Here is an 18,056-nt window from a genome sequence, read left to right on the forward strand (position 1 = left end):
AGATAAATGAAGTAGGGATAAAACAGCAGATAAAAGAAAAAGAGAAAGGGAGGAGAAAAAGAGAAGGAAGGAAAGAAGGAAGAACAAAAGGAAGAAAAAGGAGAGAAAAGAAGGGGAGACAAAGGTGGGAAAGGAGGAGGGAATATAAATGAGAGGAGAAGAGAGAAGAGGAAGTAGGAAAGGAGAGGAGATAAATGAAGTAGGGATAAAACAGCAGATAAAAGAAAAAGAGAAAGGGAGGAGAAAAAGAGAAGGAAGGAAAGAAGGAAGAACAAAAGGAAGAAAAAGGAGAGAAAAGAAGGGGAGACAAAGGTGGGAAAGGAGGAGGGAATATAAATGAGAGGAGAAGAGAGAAGAGGAAGTAGGAAAGGAGAGGAGATAAATGAAGTAGGAATAAAACAGTAGATAAAAGAAAAAGAGAAAGGGAGGACAAAAAGAGAAGGAAGGAAAGAAGGAAGGAAGGAAGAACAAAGGGAAGGAAAAGGAGAGAAAAGAAGGGGAGACAAAGGTGGTAAAGGAGGAGGGAATATAAATGAGAGGAGAGGAGAGAAGAGGAAGTAGGAAAAAGACAATATGGAGAAAAGGAGTAGAGGGAAGGAAGGAAGAGAGAAAGAAGAAAGAAGGAAAAAAGAAAAGAAAACAAGAGGGGAGAGGTAGAAAAGGAGGGGAAATATAAATAAGAGAAGAAGGAGGGGAAGTGGAGAAGGAAGCAAAATGGAGAAAAGAAGGAGGCGAGGATGCAAAGAAGAAAATGGAACAAAAGGAGGAAAGAAGGAAAACAAATGAGATGAGGAGGGCGAGGAGAGGGAGGAAAGGTAGTAGGGGAAAGGGAAAAAAGGGAAATGAAAGGAGACGATAGGAAGGTAAAGGGAGAACAGACAGGAGAGAGAAGTGGAAAGAGAGGAAGGAAAGGAGGAAGTAAAGGAGAGAAAGAGATGAGAGAAACAGAAATGAGAAGGAGGCAGGGGCGAGGAGAGGAGAGAAAAGAAGGGAAAAGAAAAGGAGGGGATAGGAGAGGAGAGAAAGGAAGGGAAAAGAAAAGGAAACAATCTCTGAATGACACACTTAAAAAAGACCTTGAACAAAAGTCCAAACGTAATTTGAAAAAATCTCAAACTCGATGAGGTGCACAGTTAATATTGTGTATGTGGGAAGACAAATGACTCCACTTTCTCATCCATGTCAAACGTAAGAAAAGATAAATCAGATACTATTCACTTTCTCTTTTCATGGACTCAATAATGTATTGAACAACAATTTTACCTGGATTTGAAAAATGGAAGCAGATAAAGCGTCCGGGAAGATAAATGTGTATATGGAGAAAAAAAAACAGTGTCTGTTTGTTTGCGGATGCAGAGACAATGCAATTCAAAAAATCTGCTGCGTACATATTTCCATGTATTTCCATATTTAACATGAGCCAAAATATTTAATTTACCTGCATATGGTGATTGTTGTGTGTGTTTTTTCCCCCACCTCTGCATTCTTTCACACTCTCCGAATTGTGTTTCTGTCACACTATTGTAAAATTACTGGAAACTTTCTTCAGCCATCAGAAGAGAGGAACAATGACAAAGGCTAGTATTATTCTCTCTGCTGTCTATTATGTCTCAATGTCACCTGGCGATTAATGTGCCATTGTGTGCATTCTCATACCACACATCGGCTGGCTGCACTGCAGACAGTGGATGCTAGCTCATATCCCAATGTGACTGTTAGGGACACTTTGAGCGTTTGAGCACGGTCTTTTCTTCCGACTTTTGGCACCGTCCTCTAATAATTTGCCACGACCCTTCAGAGCATATTGACAAAATGTATCCAGCAACACATTTCTAACACATTTATCAATCATATTCCGAGCTCTGAATTTGTAACAATGGTTCGTCAAATCCGGCATTGATTGTGACGGTGTGAGTCGGGGAATCCATCAATAAAATGAAGGGCTGCAGAAAAAGTCAGAGAACAATTTGTCTGCTTGCATTCTAATCGCAGGTGAATCAATTCTGCGAAAAGAAAATGTTGAACGCCCCCCCCACACCCCAGGCCAAACTGTCTTTGAAGTTGGAGATGTCTACATCTTGATCTCTCTGTGTACATATATCAAACATCTGTCGAACTGCTTCAAACGCATCCTCTTCTTCGCGTGTCCTCCGCTCCTCGCCATGACCCCACAGTGAAACGCCGTTTGCATGTCGTATTTGACTGACAGCGCTGAGCCACTTTGGTGAATGAACACCGCTGGGGCCCGCCCGCTGGCGGTGTAATACATCTTAACAGGAAACGGTTCTACTTGGCCGTCGAGTAATGGGCGTATCAGACATGGTTTGCAGAATTTGTTTAGCAGTTATTTAAGGGTCACAGCTTGTGGCGCGGGAAGTAAAAGGCAAGGCCACGGTTTGCCCCGCGACCTTGCTGTGTCCATTGATTTTCACCCTGTTCTTCTAATTAAAGGTGCTGACACTGAGTGAGAGAAGATTAACACGGCTATTGACTGTGTGTAACCCTGCAACGGGCTGGAGAGACCACATATGCATGCACACTTCTGATGTATAATGCATTCAGTGAGCTAGTTTAACATGGGGAACATGCACATGTTCTCACAGACAGTTCATCTCAGTGAAAAGCAGATAACATACCAGAAGAGAACAATCCTGTTGTTGCCTCGTTTCCAGAACTTTCTTGCAGCTTTTCCCCAGTCTGGGTAGTGTTGATCCTGGAGCATCATGTCTGTCACCTGCAGAAAGGAAAGTGCATGTAAAATAACTAATGAAGATTGAATGTAGATGAGTTTAAGATGGTTTAGTTTAGTACAATAGCTAAAAACAGGGGCAAAAGGTTAGTCTAGCTGTGTTCAAAAGAAGCAAATAAGCCTACCAGCTGGTGTAACCAGCCCTAACCTCCTTTATGTGGCTTTATATTTAATGGACAGGCAGGAGAGTGGTATGTCTTTGAATTCTCTGCAAGAAAGCACAACTATGAGGCCAGAGATTTGGGTGACGGACACATTTTCAACATGATTTCGACAAATTCCCCTGCACAAAGCCAGGTTCATAAAGAAACGGTTTTACAACAACTTGACTGGCCGGCATCCAACCCCTTAAGGATGAGCTGGAATGTCCACATGCCTTGTTATGAACACGCATAAGAAATGTGACTATTCATGTTAAAATATGTATTAATTGTTATTGAATGATGCTTCAGCTGCCGTAAATACTGTTGAGTCTGTGGTTACCTTCGATAAATACTGGCTCGTTTCATTATTAATGTTGCGGTTGCGCCCGTCCTTCCACTGCCTACATCGTTTTGCCGATAATGTTTTCACAATGTCAGCCTTAATATCATTAAAAGCAATCTAACGCAGAGGCAGAGTTGTATCAGGGAGCATTTTATTGTCTAAGTGTAAAAAAAAAAATCCCCACTGTATTCTTTGTGTGGAGCCACTGCAGAGGCAAGGTCAATTCGTCAATAAAGCGCCTCACTGCAGATACTGGAGTTGAGGAAAAAAAAAAAAAAAAAGAGGCGTTTGAATCAGGCAGTCTATGAGATGTTTCTGGCAATGCAGCATTGCAAAAACAGACACTTCCTGCTCATTCGCCTGGCGAAGGCGTACTGTAAATCCGCTGTCTCTGCCGAGGAGACGCAGGGGTCATCTTCAAAGTGCCTTGTTGAATTAATCGAATGTTTTAAAAAAATAAAAAAATCTTGTGAGTAATTTCTGGAATCAGCACTTTGCCTCGGCCTCACTTTCCCTCTCGCACGCATCTCTGTCTCCCCGATTCACCTTCTCGCTCGCCGCCTCCCTTCCCCTGCCCCCCCATCTCCCTTTCCGACCAGACTTCAACATTTCCCCATTCCCCTTCACCTCTGTTTCTTACTCCTTTACCTCCCATCTCCTTCTCCTCCTCCTCCCTCCTCCTCCTTCTTCTCCCGCCCCTCCCCTGTCTCTCCTTCCACCCTGCTCTCTTTCTCTGCAGTATGTACTGTAGAATACTAATGTGACCGGTGAGGGAGCTTGTCAACTTGTCTCAGCTGTGTGCATGCCGGTGTCAGAGCCCCACTCCTCCCCACCACAGGTAGTCCACTCCCGCTGGAGCTCTCCTCCCTCACTTTGTGTTGACAAATGAACAGAGGTAGGTTTTCTCCTCCAGCATTCTCTGTCCCTCCCTGTGCGTTCATTGTTTCCTCTGACCGTTCTTAGATCAAACTGCGTTGTTACTCTGAGGATTTGGGTAGCGGATTGAACTGGATCTGCGCACTGGGGCACGAGTGTGTGCTTTGTAACGGCTAAGAGGATACACCTGACCTAGAAGATGAGTCTGTGAATGGAAAAAAAATGGCAGCACTGTGTATCTGTTATATGATTTTAACATATTTAAAATGAAGACGATTCGCTGAGACCTGCTTGAAGCCTTGCGAGACTGTAATGTTCATTACACGCACAAAAAAGAAAACTGTGGGTGCTATTCTTGTACGTTTACCACCAGTGGAGCGATGAATTTGAAGTTTGAGCCTGAGCAGATGATGCCAGAGGAATGCCACTGTTGCTAATTAGCTCATTCAAAAGGGCGTATCCACTGTTCATTGGCCCTAAAAAGATATCTTCAATTTATCCTCCCAGACTTGGCTCTGCCATTGTCAGACTTGGCTTGACTTTCCTCGGCATAATGACACGTTCACGTGGGACGGATGTCTAGGCATGTTTATGACATGTGATCCATCCATCGGACAACTCCAGATATTTTTAGTTTTATGACTGCAGAGTGCTGGGTGAGGGATTCAGCTCCGTGCATAGACAATACAACACCATATCCATCCAATAATCCAGTTAGGCCTTTGTTACCCTGGAAAACAAGCTTTTGCTGATGTGCAGCATCCACGTTTGTTTACTTTTTCCAGGAACTTCCGTATTGTTAAGCAGTAAATGAGCAAAATCGGAGCTTTCAGAACAAATTATCTGGATTATAATTCGGATGATTTCTTTTTTATGTACCAGTCAGAAACTGGCATATGCTGCGTACAGCTGGCTAGAGGCCAATGTAACTATAGAGGTTGCTGACATTTTCCATTACTTTTTTTTTATGACCCAATCTCAGAACCCATCAGACAACAATCCAGCCTCATGGGACAGCGACCAATTTTTCAGGACTTTTGGTGTAGCCAGCAAACACAAATCCAGGTCAAGACTCCCTCTTGCGTGTGTCAATCATTGTTTCAAGTCTGATTAGCAAACTGAGGTACGGTAGTGACAGGAAAGATGAATTCCAGCCAATCTCTACACACACATATCTGCTTGAGTCTGGCTATCAAATGTGGTTATTAAATTAAAAGTTATCTGGTAAAGAAATTTAATTTTGAACAAGTGGAAATTCATGCTGGTAGCATGGCTAAAAAAGATTTTAATAATGCAGGATTAAAATTCAAAACGCCTGAATTCAGTGATGCAAAATTAAATCTTTCCCTTTCATAAATGCAAACTTGTTTAATATGGGACACATTGGGACAGGGAAAAGTTAGAATCTCACCATCCAAGCAGTGACAAAGTCTCCCATCCACGTCCCCACCGCAGCAATCTTCATAAAGCTCTCATTCCTGATGCCCATGTACTCTGTCACCATGTGAGGCCTGCAAGCAAAGAAGACCAAGAGTGAAGAAATAAGACATAAAAAATGTAGCAGGGCCATAAACGCAAAGCAGAAAAAGGAAGGCTGGAAGACACAAGGAGCAGGAATCGAGGGGGCAGTCGGAGCAGGGCGAAAGGAGAAAATGGTCACAGACGCTAAGTATCATGATGCAAGCTGTCAGAGTCAATCAATATCAATCTGATCCTGTGAAAACAATGAGCGATGGCTCTACCTTCCATAAAGCCCTGAGGATTGTAAACAATTTATGCCAGTGCAAAGGAATTTATGCCGTATCACCGCTTCCATTTGGTCCTGTAATGTTCGGCAAATTATCCATTTGTCTGGCAAATGCGTCTCGTGTCTAGATGATTTCAAATCACCGCTGCCATCCCAATGAGATCACTAAAGTTAACGCATTGCATCGTGAGTGAGCTCAGTTAACATCAACCTGCAAATGCAAAACATAGGCAATAGTACGTGATGAGAAATTACATTTTTTTTTGTCTTTGGAGTCCTAGTTACACCTTCATCTCTGTACAGTAAGTGAAGATGAGAAGCTTTTGTTCAGCCCCTGCAAACCCACCCACCCAATACACACACACACACACACACACACACACACACACACACCACATCACTCTATTTTCTCCAGGTAATAGCACAGGGAGGGGGAGGAAAAGTGGGTCAGTCGCCTCCTATATGGGACTTGTGCCGGGGAACAGAGGGGAGTGTGTTTGATCTTCTGGCAGCCAGTGTCTTAGACGCTGAATGGAGCAGGTGGGCGCCCACAAGCCCTCCCACCCCCTCACCCCTCACAGGTCACACTCATGAATATAATAGATGGCAATGGATAGGGCTCTGGCTGTGCTTTCATGGGGTCGTATTTGAAGTCAATGGCTCCATTCGTCTTTGTTTTCCTCCGGTCATTTTCTGGCCGCCAGCAAACACCAATAAAAATGTTTTCTATTGTACAGACGGCTCTGGAAAATCTGGCCTACAACCTTCCTGGTGGAGAGTTCATTTCCTATATGTTTCCCCTTGATCTTTAAAGTCCCTGTAAAGTAAGAATAAATACGTGTTTTGTAGTTTGTCAGGCCAAAGAAGAAAGTAGTTTAAACCACCCAGCCCAATTTGAACGATTGAAAATATTGACAAGTTTTTGAAATTAGGTGTCAAAATCGGGTAAAAATGTGAGTCTGCTCAAAGCGCTGAAGTCATGCCCACTCGTGGGAGCGGTCAAACAGCCATTCAGAAAATGACATGACTAACTTTGAAACACTCTCAGCAAGATGAATTAATCTCTAGCTCTCTGCTCAGGGTGGCCTCAGCGTGTCATCGAGCCACCCTTTAAGGACCCACAAAACTCCTGGACTGAAAACTGGTGAAAAACTGTTTCAACCTCTAACATATTTAATGTATTTAAATATAAATTGCCTGTACATGGACTTTAATTTCCATTTCATCTTTTAGCTGATTGCATTCAGAGCTCCATTTGCTGTGCTGTTCACTTTGTAAATGAGTCGGTGTCAGACAAGCCTAAACAATCTGTTATAAAGCAGCGATGGGTAATCCTTTTAAGCTATTAGCTAACGTAGCAGCTTTAATAGGTGTTCATTTTTAATTAACGTTAATTGATCGTGCCTTTACACATACTGTAATGCACAACGAGTCCAGATCTGAGGAGCATAACAAATGGTCACAGAGCAATAGAGTATGATGAGTAATAGTGACAAGCCAGCGACCCAAAAAGCCAACTGTTTTCCGCTACCTGCTTACCGCACGTGTGCGAGTAATACCCTTCCCTGGAAGGAAACATTATAAATCATATGTCATCAATGCAGAAGGCATTAAACGGATTTGACAGGATTTTATTGACGAAATCGTGCAGTGCTGCTGGTGACGTACGGCCTCACTCAAGTCCGCAAATAAAACGGCCTTGATTGGAATGGCGATTTATATCTGCATTAAGTCAGTTAGACATTCAGTGGTTTGGCACCGTTCCAGTTACCAAGGAGATCCCATTGGGAGTCATTTACCCGCAGCAAAACTCTGATCGATACTTCTGGAAATGCTGTCTGGCACCACATGCTAGGCCTTAAATCTAAAAACACCACCCTGCCGCCAACCCCTGCCCTTCTCAGATATTTAATTGAGCAAATGTTACCCCTGTCCTGAAAGGGAGGCTTTTCTTTCTTACTTTCTTTTTTATTTCTTTTTTTGCAGAGTACCTATGATGAGTTTGGGGACTCTTTGCACTGCGTGATCAGAAGAGGCAGAACTCTCTGACTTATTCATGCTGACTGAAAATTTAATGGCCTTTAGAGCCGGATGACCTAATGAGAGAATTCAGTGTAGTGGAACATCGGTACAGTAGCACCATGAATAATCAGCCCCAAAATGGCTCCCGTGGCTTAATCACAGTGCCAGTGGCAGTGTCGGTGCCAGCATGGCCCGGCTCAGCCAGCTTTGACCCTCTGTGGAATGTTATCAGGTTTCCCACACTTGTTCAGACATAATATTCAAGGACATTTGAATGCCTTTCAAAGTCTTCTTCCATCACATGCAAGAAATTACAATTTTGCGCTACAGAGGGTACAAAGTCATACAGTTTGGAGTTTGGACGTTACCCCTGTTTGACATTAACAAGTGGAAAAAGGCCATTTTAACTTTTACTTTAAAGTGGTCGTCTGCGAGATCATTGCTTTCTTTTATTTTGGTGACATCTTTGGCGAAGGAGTTATTGTGATGTTGTTGAGTTTGCTCTGTTACGAACTGTAGTTGGTACTATAAAATCTATCTCATGATCTATTATTTTGACAGAGCTTGATACTCATCTTTTTGTTGTCTGTTCAGCTATCACTGGACATGTTCAGATCATAATTCTACCATCTATATTCACGGCAGTCAAACTGTTGCTTTTTTTCAACATGAAATGGATCACCTACTGTGCATCACAACGATTCTTTATAATAGCTTTATTTTTAGTATTGATGGAGAAAAAAAAAAAAGCCGGACCCAAGGTGACTCAAATACAATAAATTCAAGGCTACAGCTATAGAATATTTTCATTATTTATTTCTTGATTAAGGCTACAGCTATAGAATATTTTCATTATTTATTTCTTGATTTATTCATTAGTTGTTTTTTCGTTAAATTCTATTCTATGTTAAAAAAATAAAGTGAAAAGTACTTCATGTTAGATTTGTTTTGTCCGGTTAACAGTTCCAAGAAAGAAAACCCAAGAAATAGTCAGCTTACAATCATATGCGACAAATAAATACTACGAACCCACATTTAAGAATCCGGGTCCAGTGAACGTTTCTTTTCCTTATAGGCTTACTGAAATGTGAAATGTCGGTCATCAAAAATAACTGCCAGATGATTTCCTGTGGATCAAATAATCCACACACTAATTGTCCCAACTCTAATTTAATGTAAAATGATCAAAAACAGATAAACGCCGCAAATCCTCATACTTATGAAGCTGAAACCAGCAAATGTTTGGCATTTCATAAGAAGCTTAAGATTATTATCAAGTTTGTTGTGATTAATTTTCTGTCGACTGACCAGTCCATTATGTCAACTAATTGTTTCAGTGCTAAAGATATGATCAAGTTATGTTCTCGTTTTATAATATAATTAATCATTCTAAGCATATTGTAATAAAAAAAAACAATAAAATTAGCCAGTGACTTTTATGTGACACACGGTTCACTGCATCAGTTGACGGTTTTATGTGGTTTTGCATACATTTGCCATATCACAAGCGCAAAAACATGATTAAAAAGGGGGATATTGATTTCGGCTATATCACTCAGCGGTAGATACATTTAATCATATGAAAATGCAGCAGATTACTCCTTTAAATGTACCGCGGGTACATGAAAGAGGGCTCTCAGTAATTGAGAGACCCCCTGTTAAGACGTTTTAAATACATCTAAACTCATAAAAGCCCATTTCATCAACAATCCATGCTGCAGCACGGTGCCAAAAACACTTTTGCAATGTCATACTTTGCTATAAACCAGTTTCAAGAACTCCGTATATTCATCAATTTCAAGAAAAAAAAGTTTATGGTTTAATTTTATTTTTATCAAAGTCCCAACTCAAGGATTTTCAAAGCCCACGGGAGCACTCATAATTAAGGTTATAAAACAGCATGCTGAGAGAGCTTTCACTACTCTGAGTCATCACATAGCCTTATTCCCATTAATTTTTTCACTGTCCACTTAGACGTATATGCCTTCATGCTGAGTTTTATAAACTTGTTTTCTCTGTCAGACTGCCAGTGATTTAGTGACCGTGGCAACTGACTGACCTCCCCTGCCCTGTAATGGTTGGACTCATTCAGAACATTAAATTGCGACCTTGGCTGGCTCTGCATTGAAATGCATTGCCTGTCCTCTCCCTGCGCACTACAGTACCCAACATCGTATTTACAGTATACAACGCTGAGCAGCAGCATTTACCAGGGCGCATAAAGCTGTCAATAACACTATCACTATCACTGTACCATCTCCCAAGGCAACTTAAAACTTCAATCTCAATTCATCACTCAGCACAGAATCGTCCCACGTATTGTATTAAACCGGCTGGAGATTGAGTCCTTTTAGTCCTTATCTCTCAGGTCAGCACTGTATCAGACCGTCTGTTCTCCCTATCAGCTTTCCATTAGGACAGAGGGGTGCAAAGCTGATCTCCGTGTACCTTTAAAATTGAGGATATTTACATGCATGCTAGTATACGCAACATGTTCTTCAAATTAAACATCGTTCAGGACAATCCATATATGCTTTTTCCTAATTGTCTATTGTCTGGACAACATCATTAGTCTCTTGCAAAACTAACATATAACTGTTGAAAAATAAATATATTTTATGAGGCGATACGGTCAAGGTTTGGTTAGGTTGAGGCACAACGACGACGACTTGGTTGGAGTTAGACGAACATCATTTAGTTAAAACATTTGTACTTAGTTAAGGTCAGGGCACCTTAGTCGTCATGGTTACAACAACACCCATTTAATACTCCCTTGACATGTACACGCACACACAGGTGTTATCAATGATGCTAATTAAGGCTCTGTTCCAATCAGGTCAGACAGAGTCAGGGTGTGTGTGTGTGTGTGTGTGTGTGGTGCACGTTGGCTCTGCTGCAAATAAATGTAACGGAACCTTAATTAGTATCATTGGAAACTGTGCTGACCCGAGTATTTCATGTCAGAGTGGCTGCTGTGAAGAAGGTCTGTTGTAGTTAGAAGAAACAAACCTTGACTGATGGTAAGAAACAGAAACAATTTTTGATAGCCCGGGAATCATAATTAACTTTACTTTGAGGCTTTTTACTTATCCAGCTTCTGTTTTTTTGCACATGTAAAAACAACATTCAGGTTCCAGAAACCTGAATATACTAGCTGGAGAACTTAAAAAGTCAGAAGATTCCAGGGAGAAACCAAAGCGCATAATACAATGGACACCTTGAGTGAGTTTCTTACCACCTGACTCATTTTACAGTCCCACTCAATTTCAGATTTGTTTGATATTCTCTGCAATGTAGTCACTGACTGTTCGGATGAACCGGTATCAGGCTCTCGCACATTTGATCAAGAGCCACCTGTACGAAGCATACGACAGTGTCATTGAATGCAGCTTAGTCCATGCGGTTGTTGAGGTAGCTCTTTCAAAAGAACTTGTTTCGAGATGAACCAGACGATCGCAGGCAATCACACAAGGAATGCCGGTGTCTGACTTTATAACTGAGATGCTAACCTACAACAATAACTGATATATAGCAGAACACTTTATACTCCAGTTTATCTAAAGAATCCCCAAATATAGCAAATAGCTCTGAAAATATAAAAATGCTCGACTGAAGAGGTTGTTGGTCGATAACCTTAAAATTGCACTGCACTTGTGTGTGTGGTATTTAGAAATTTATGATTTGGTTTTTATTGGATTGAAAATGGCCACAGAACAACAAGTTAATGCAACAGGGCAACATGAAAAATCTTAAGCTTTCAAACAATGGAACTGAAATATCAGATATTCATTGATATGGTGAAATATAAGTACAAACATGAACACGTATGGACAATCATCTATCCTGTTGTCATCCATACATCTACAGTCATCTATCATATAAATACGTGTATTATGCTATATTCCCGGTGGACACACACCTCTGTCAAGGTTATGATGTTTATTATTTACAACTGTGGCTGTTTCTCTCTTTCTCTCCGACAGTGACGTATGTGGAGGGCTGCAGCCACCGCCGACGCTCCTCCCCTCTGTCCCAGAAAACAGCAGGATAATATAATCATAGAGGAAATGACTACACCGCTTCATATAGCTCACAGTCTGTTTTCAAATAGATTCTGAGAGAGGAGAAAATGACTTTCGGAGGGGAAAGCTTTACACCGCCTAAACCCTCGTTAAAGACATAATGAGTCACTTCTGAAATACCAGCGTACTGTCCGTGTGTAGGAGTGTGAAAGACGGGAGAAGATATGCTTGGAAAGTAAGTGTGGGTGTGTGCAAGTGTGAGTGAGGCAGAGTGAGGAAGGCCAAGATAGATCAATTCATCTCAACTGCTAAAGATACTTACTGAGATTTACAAACAGCAACAGGTTTCTATATCAAGCTCTAAGAGTAAAAGCGTTTCTGACAATGTCTAGTATGGTATTTTAGTGCTGCCCCAAATATTATACAGAACCGATGAAGACCATCAGATCATTTAAACACTGAAATTGTTGTTTGCAGCTGCGACAAATTGTTGTTTTCATTCGTTTCTTTTCTATTAATGTTCAGAAAATTGTAACGGTCTGAAATTTTCTAGGACAAACCAAACAGACCTTGTTTTGTGTCATAATTGGCCAACAAATGTCACAACTTAGTGGGTGGAACCAGAGAATGTTTTTCGCTTTATTAACTCATTATTAAATAACTGCAGATCCTTTTTTTTGTCATTCGCTGAATCTTTATAGGTTTAATTTTATTATTCTATATGCTCCAAACGGAAATATGTTGAATAATCCATTTGTTTTAGTTTAATAATGGACAAACAACAATATTCATTAATAATAAATGGTCTTTGTTCTTTACATATACTGTTAATACAACATCCCATCTGTGTGGCAGAGCATTGTACAACACACAAACCAGCTTTTAAAATAAATAAACAAATAAATAATCTATAGTGCGACAAACTAGATGATCAAATACCAAAGAAACAAAAAAAAATGGAATTACTGGGACAGTAATGTCAGAGCGTTTTAGGATTAGCAACTGTTTATCACACAACTGTATTTGGCCTGATTTTATTTATTATGTCTTAATTTAGAGTCGCAGGCAAGACGATAATCTGATCTGATCCATAGACAATCAGCAAAGAGTTTGACAGACAGCGCAGCCATCCGGTCATGACAATGCCATTCATAGTGTGTGCTCGCATACAGGGTAACGTTACACAGACACTTGCAATGCCAAAATTGACAATGAACATTTTTGGAAGATTTTATATTTATTATTTAACCTGAAAACATAAACTAAACAAAGAAATGTCCTTCGAGTCAGCGTTTCTTAAAGACCTTGTAATGTCAGGTTTCTTTCAAAACACATTAAATATGTTGGACAACAGTTGCTGAAAACGTGAAAAGTTTCTTTAAACGATAGAGGTTTTTCACCATTTTTTTTTGGGCGGTCCTTAAAGGGCGGCTCGATGACACGCTAAAGCCACCCTGAGAAAAACCCTGCACCCCTAGCAGAGAGACAGAGATGAATTCATCTTGCTGAGAGTGTTTCAAAGTTAGTCATGTCATTTTCTGAACTCATCTGACACGTTTCAGTCGCTTCAAAATGGCTACTTGACTGCTCCTATGAGTGGCTGTGGCTTCAGCGCATTGAGCAGACACACTCCGGCAGTCCTGGAGCTGAGAATATTGCTCATTTTTACCCGGTTTTGACACCAAATTTCATAAACTTGCCAATATGTGTAATCATTCGAATTTGGCTGGGTGGTTAAAAACACAGAATGCATATTTATTCTTACTTTACACGGACTTTAAGTCAAGTCAAGTCTTCTCTCAAGCTATTCGTAACACTTGAAAATAGAAATAGAAGCTTATTTTAGGATTATTGGAACTTGATCATGGGATAACAGCTGAACATAGTATGGACTGACAAATCAATAAAACAGATTATTCCAAACTTTTTGAACAGCACTGTTTATTAGTTATACATTTCAGCATTATTAACCAAATCATAGAAGCCATTGCTAGAAACATGCTGCTGTATACTGGCAGCAGCAGGTCCCATGTGTGATGCGTTCAACGGTGGGGGGGATGGGGGCATATACATACCGTAACACGCCTTTTAAATCCACTTGTCCGTGGAATTACCCCAGCTTAGTGCCAGACAAGCAAACAGACAGACCAGGGGGACTGGCATGCACACACCACAAAGGATCATGGTAAACAAAGATGAATACTCTCATATGATGGGGTCTAATCCCGCTCAGAGTGTCAGTGTAGTCAAATGTCACACCCATCCCTCCCTGCACCTCATCAAAGAGATCCACCAACTGCAGCCCTCCCTCCCAATCCCTCTATCACTCAGCTTTACCCTTCTTTCCCTCCCTATCCTGACTTCCATCCATGTATTCCTTTACTGGGTAACAAGCAGAAGAAGTATAGAAGTCATTTCATAGCTTTACTCTCTCTGTCCCATTTCAGAGCTCCCTATTAGATCCACACACACTCCCTCTCTCTCTCCCCCTCCACCTTCGCACACTTTACTACCCCCTTTCTCTAAATTAGTCATGATTAATGTGTACGCCACGCATTGGGCCGTCTTAATTAAATAACACCATCTAATTAGAGGCTGATTTCGTCTGGTAATGGCGCCGTAAAATGGCGGGAATAGGATTGCGTGGCGTGACAGAACACTCATGAAGTCCGTCAAACTCCCTGGGCGGTCACACTCCCCTGGTTTCACACAAACAGCGCTCTCCTAATCTGACAGTTACATTAAAATGCAAATAGCCCAGATGTGAGGGTTTGGTAACAAGTGCGGATTACGGGCTCCCAGGGTGCCGCGATGGGCTGGCTTATCTCGCCCTGATGTGAACCAGAGTCAGGTAACAGGTTTGATAGCTGTTGACCTGGAAGTGGCTGTTCAAATATTGGCTATCGCGGTGTCGGACACGTGTACGATTACACAGTCTGGAAATTCTCTTTCAGGGGACGGACAATGGTTGTGACGAATCCATTCTACATGACTAATCATGAATAAATGCCTGTCATTCAAAAAAAAAAAGATATACAATCTCACATCAGCGATTGTTTACTGCCCCTGACTGGCGCAGTTTATCTTTCTCTCCTCGTGCTCGTATCGCTGGTTTTAATTAAATCAAGCTCAAGACCGACTGAAAGGTCAAAGAAAATTAAAGCATATTAATGAGCGAAGGGCACGGGCAGTGCACAGCATCAGGTCAGGGAGACAGACGCCAAGCCACCCCCACCCCCTCCTGCTTCCTTCCTACCTCTGCGCACACACACACACACACACACACACACACACACACACACACACACACACACACACACACACACACACACACACACACACACTCTCTCTCTCTCTCCCCCACTTATACATAAACGTCCCGGCTAACTTGAGCGGAGGTGCGAGACGTGAACAATATGTGGCTGGTGTGTGTGTGTGTGTGTGTGTGTGTGTGTGGGGCGCCCTGTCTAGCCACCAGAAGAGCATCCCCTGCAGTGCACCATCATGGTTAGATGTCAAAGCCGACTAACCCGTGCCAAAATACCTACCCTTTTAAAAAAAAAGCATTGGCAGTAATAATACCTCGCAGTGGCTTGTTCTTTTAGTACAAATGAAAAGGAAAAACAAGCATTCAGTCCCCACAGAGGGGCAGCTGCAGCCGTAGAAAAAAAAAAGAAAAGGATATTTTACTTTTCCTTTGTGCTGTGGAAAAAGAGAAAACTACAACAGCCTCGCTACGGGGTGCGGCAGTGGTTAGAGCAGTGAAGGGAGGTGGTGGGGGGTGCGATGCAAAATAGGGTTTGGACGTAGATCAAAAGACTTAAGTTTCACTGCATCATCGGGGTTGGAGCACTGACTCCCCTCCCAACCCCCCCCGACTCAGCCTCCATCACCTCTTTGCTCACTCTGCTGCATTCATGCTATCGCAGTCCCGGAGCCCGTCTTCTGAGGGGCGTCCTGGCAGAGTGTGAACATTGCTCTTACATGTCAGTCTTGAAACAGAGATGTGAACACTAATGGTTTTTGGCAGGGCCCGGGTCCTCTGTGGACACACTGCTGGAGCAGAAAGAAAAAAAGCGGGAAAGAGGGACAGGAGGGGGGGTGAGGGAGAGGGAGGGGAGGGGAGGGTAAGAGGGGTCGGGGACCAGTGCAGAAAAAAGACCAGGTGTCGGTGGTTCACTCGCTTTACAACAGCCCATCTGTCTTTGTAGGAGGAGCTTTACAGCGTTGAATAAAACGACGCCACGCCGCGCTGCTGTGCTGCTGCTGCTCACCGTACATCCAAAGCAAATCATTATGGATGGGTTAAGTGTTCTGTCACGCCACTTTAATTGATAATAAGCGGTTATGGTTGCTACATTTCACATCTGGACAACTGATGCGACTAATATGAGCAGAGAACGTCGACTTCCACATGTTAGATGGAATATAAATTATACATAACGTCTCTCAAAATGTCTGAGTGAGTCGTTATTTTCTCCCTATGTATTATTAATGTCATCCAGTGAAACAATCCTGACAGTTGAAACATGCTCTGACGAGACTTAAAAAAAAAAAGGGGGGGCCTTTTCTCAACATTCAAGGCGGTTAAAAAAAGAAGAAGAAAGAATCCTCTTTGTGCAGATGCGACTCTCAGTGCGAATGCAAATGCTAACTTTTTCCTGAGCAAGCAACATTATCGTCTCGGCGGACCTGCCCCCTCTACGCTCAGCCGTTTCGCTTCCTTTCCTCTTTTCTCGGGCACCAGCGAAGAGCGGACAAGATGGATGCCGATGTCACCACGCTGGCCGAAGTGACAGATGGGGCTGATTATACAAACTCATCCCTCTGGCCATAGGAAACACACACCTTGCCTGCCAGCTAATAGCCTTCATCTGCCTGCACCTTATGGATAGTTGTGCATGTTGTTAATATGGAAAGGAGCATTGTTGGACAGATCCCATACAAGCCTTGGCCTCGCTCTTGACAGTTTGTACCTGAATAGACACCTGCCACACTGTTTTTTTTTTTTACAGCCCAAACAAACCAAATGGTAAATCACCTCTTGGCGGCCTCGTGTCTGGCTGGCTGGCTTCAAGGGCATGTTTTCCTTCCTCAAGACGGACACATGCAAATGCATAAACGGATTCCTGTCACCGTTTTGATGTGTGGGTGTTCAAGCTCTGCTGTGCACGGTGGTTTCCTTAGCAGGTAAGCCGGGGCAACGAAAAATCGGGCCACACAAACCCGAGCGAGACGTGGCAAAAACAGCTTGGTTTTCAGCCAAGAGGTGTCAAAAATAAGTCAGGATCATGGGGAATAAGTGCGCGGGGCTGAAGGTGATCTTTCAGGATTAACCACCCTCCCCTCGCCTGCCCCTACCTGTGATTTAAAGTTGGGCTGATTATCAGACAGGCATCGAGTCTCTGCTCAAGCGAGACATTTAGATCAATCCACGCAGCCCAAGGGAGCATACAGTGGCTCTAACAAATGGGAAGCGGAATGAGGGGGGGAAAAAGGGGGTAGTGAGAAAGAGATTGAATGGCTTACTTCATGCTCCCAGCCACCAGCCAGGATAAGGTTGTAGATGTGTGAGAAGATGAAGAGGAAGGATGATGCTGAAGAACATGGTCATCCAGGAGCCGTGATCCTCGCGGAACATTTTCAGGCGCAGGTATCGACCTAAAAAAAAGGGAGCCATGACAAGGACACGGCTGTCATTGGCGGTGGGGGGGGGTTCAAACAGCATGTCAACCTGCTCACATGTATGTCCGAGGGAAAATGGAGATGAAAGTAAATAAATTAGTCACATAGATCAATAATGTCCTACACGTCAGACACGTGCCCTTAGGATGGAAATCAAGATAAAGACCACTTTGAGTGTCACATCCACAGACCCGAAGTAATTGTCTTTTCCTGACCAGTTCCAACAGTCGCCATTTCATCATTAAATCCCCAACAGAAATATTCGACACAGACGTCCACTTTGTGCGTCTCTAGCGCGCGCTGTCAGTCGACGACGCTCGCTTTGTGTTTCGTGATGAGTGTTCTGCATGATTAGAGAATATTTCAAAACATTTGTGACCTGTGGTGGTGTTTTTTTTTTTTTTAATACGTCCTGGTGTGGAATCAAATTTGGAGAAATATCTCTCTGGCAGAGCATGAGATTAGATCA

At 42.4% G+C, this 18,056-nt stretch overlaps 1 protein-coding gene across 1 annotated transcript in view; it reads right to left on the reverse strand.

Annotated features, from left to right (window-relative positions):
* tmem117 (transmembrane protein 117) overlaps window positions 1-18,056 on the reverse strand; it is a 47,181-nt gene that overhangs the window by 6,582 nt on the left and 22,543 nt on the right. Inside the window, 2 exon segments of the mRNA XM_027273108.1 lie at window positions 2,637-2,734; window positions 5,523-5,622. Coding sequence (XP_027128909.1) covers window positions 2,637-2,734; window positions 5,523-5,622 — 198 coding nt within the window.

Source organism: Larimichthys crocea, chromosome XXI, assembly GCF_000972845.2.
Source record: "Larimichthys crocea isolate SSNF chromosome XXI, L_crocea_2.0, whole genome shotgun sequence".
In the NCBI taxonomy this organism is placed as follows: Eukaryota; Metazoa; Chordata; class Actinopteri; family Sciaenidae; genus Larimichthys; species Larimichthys crocea.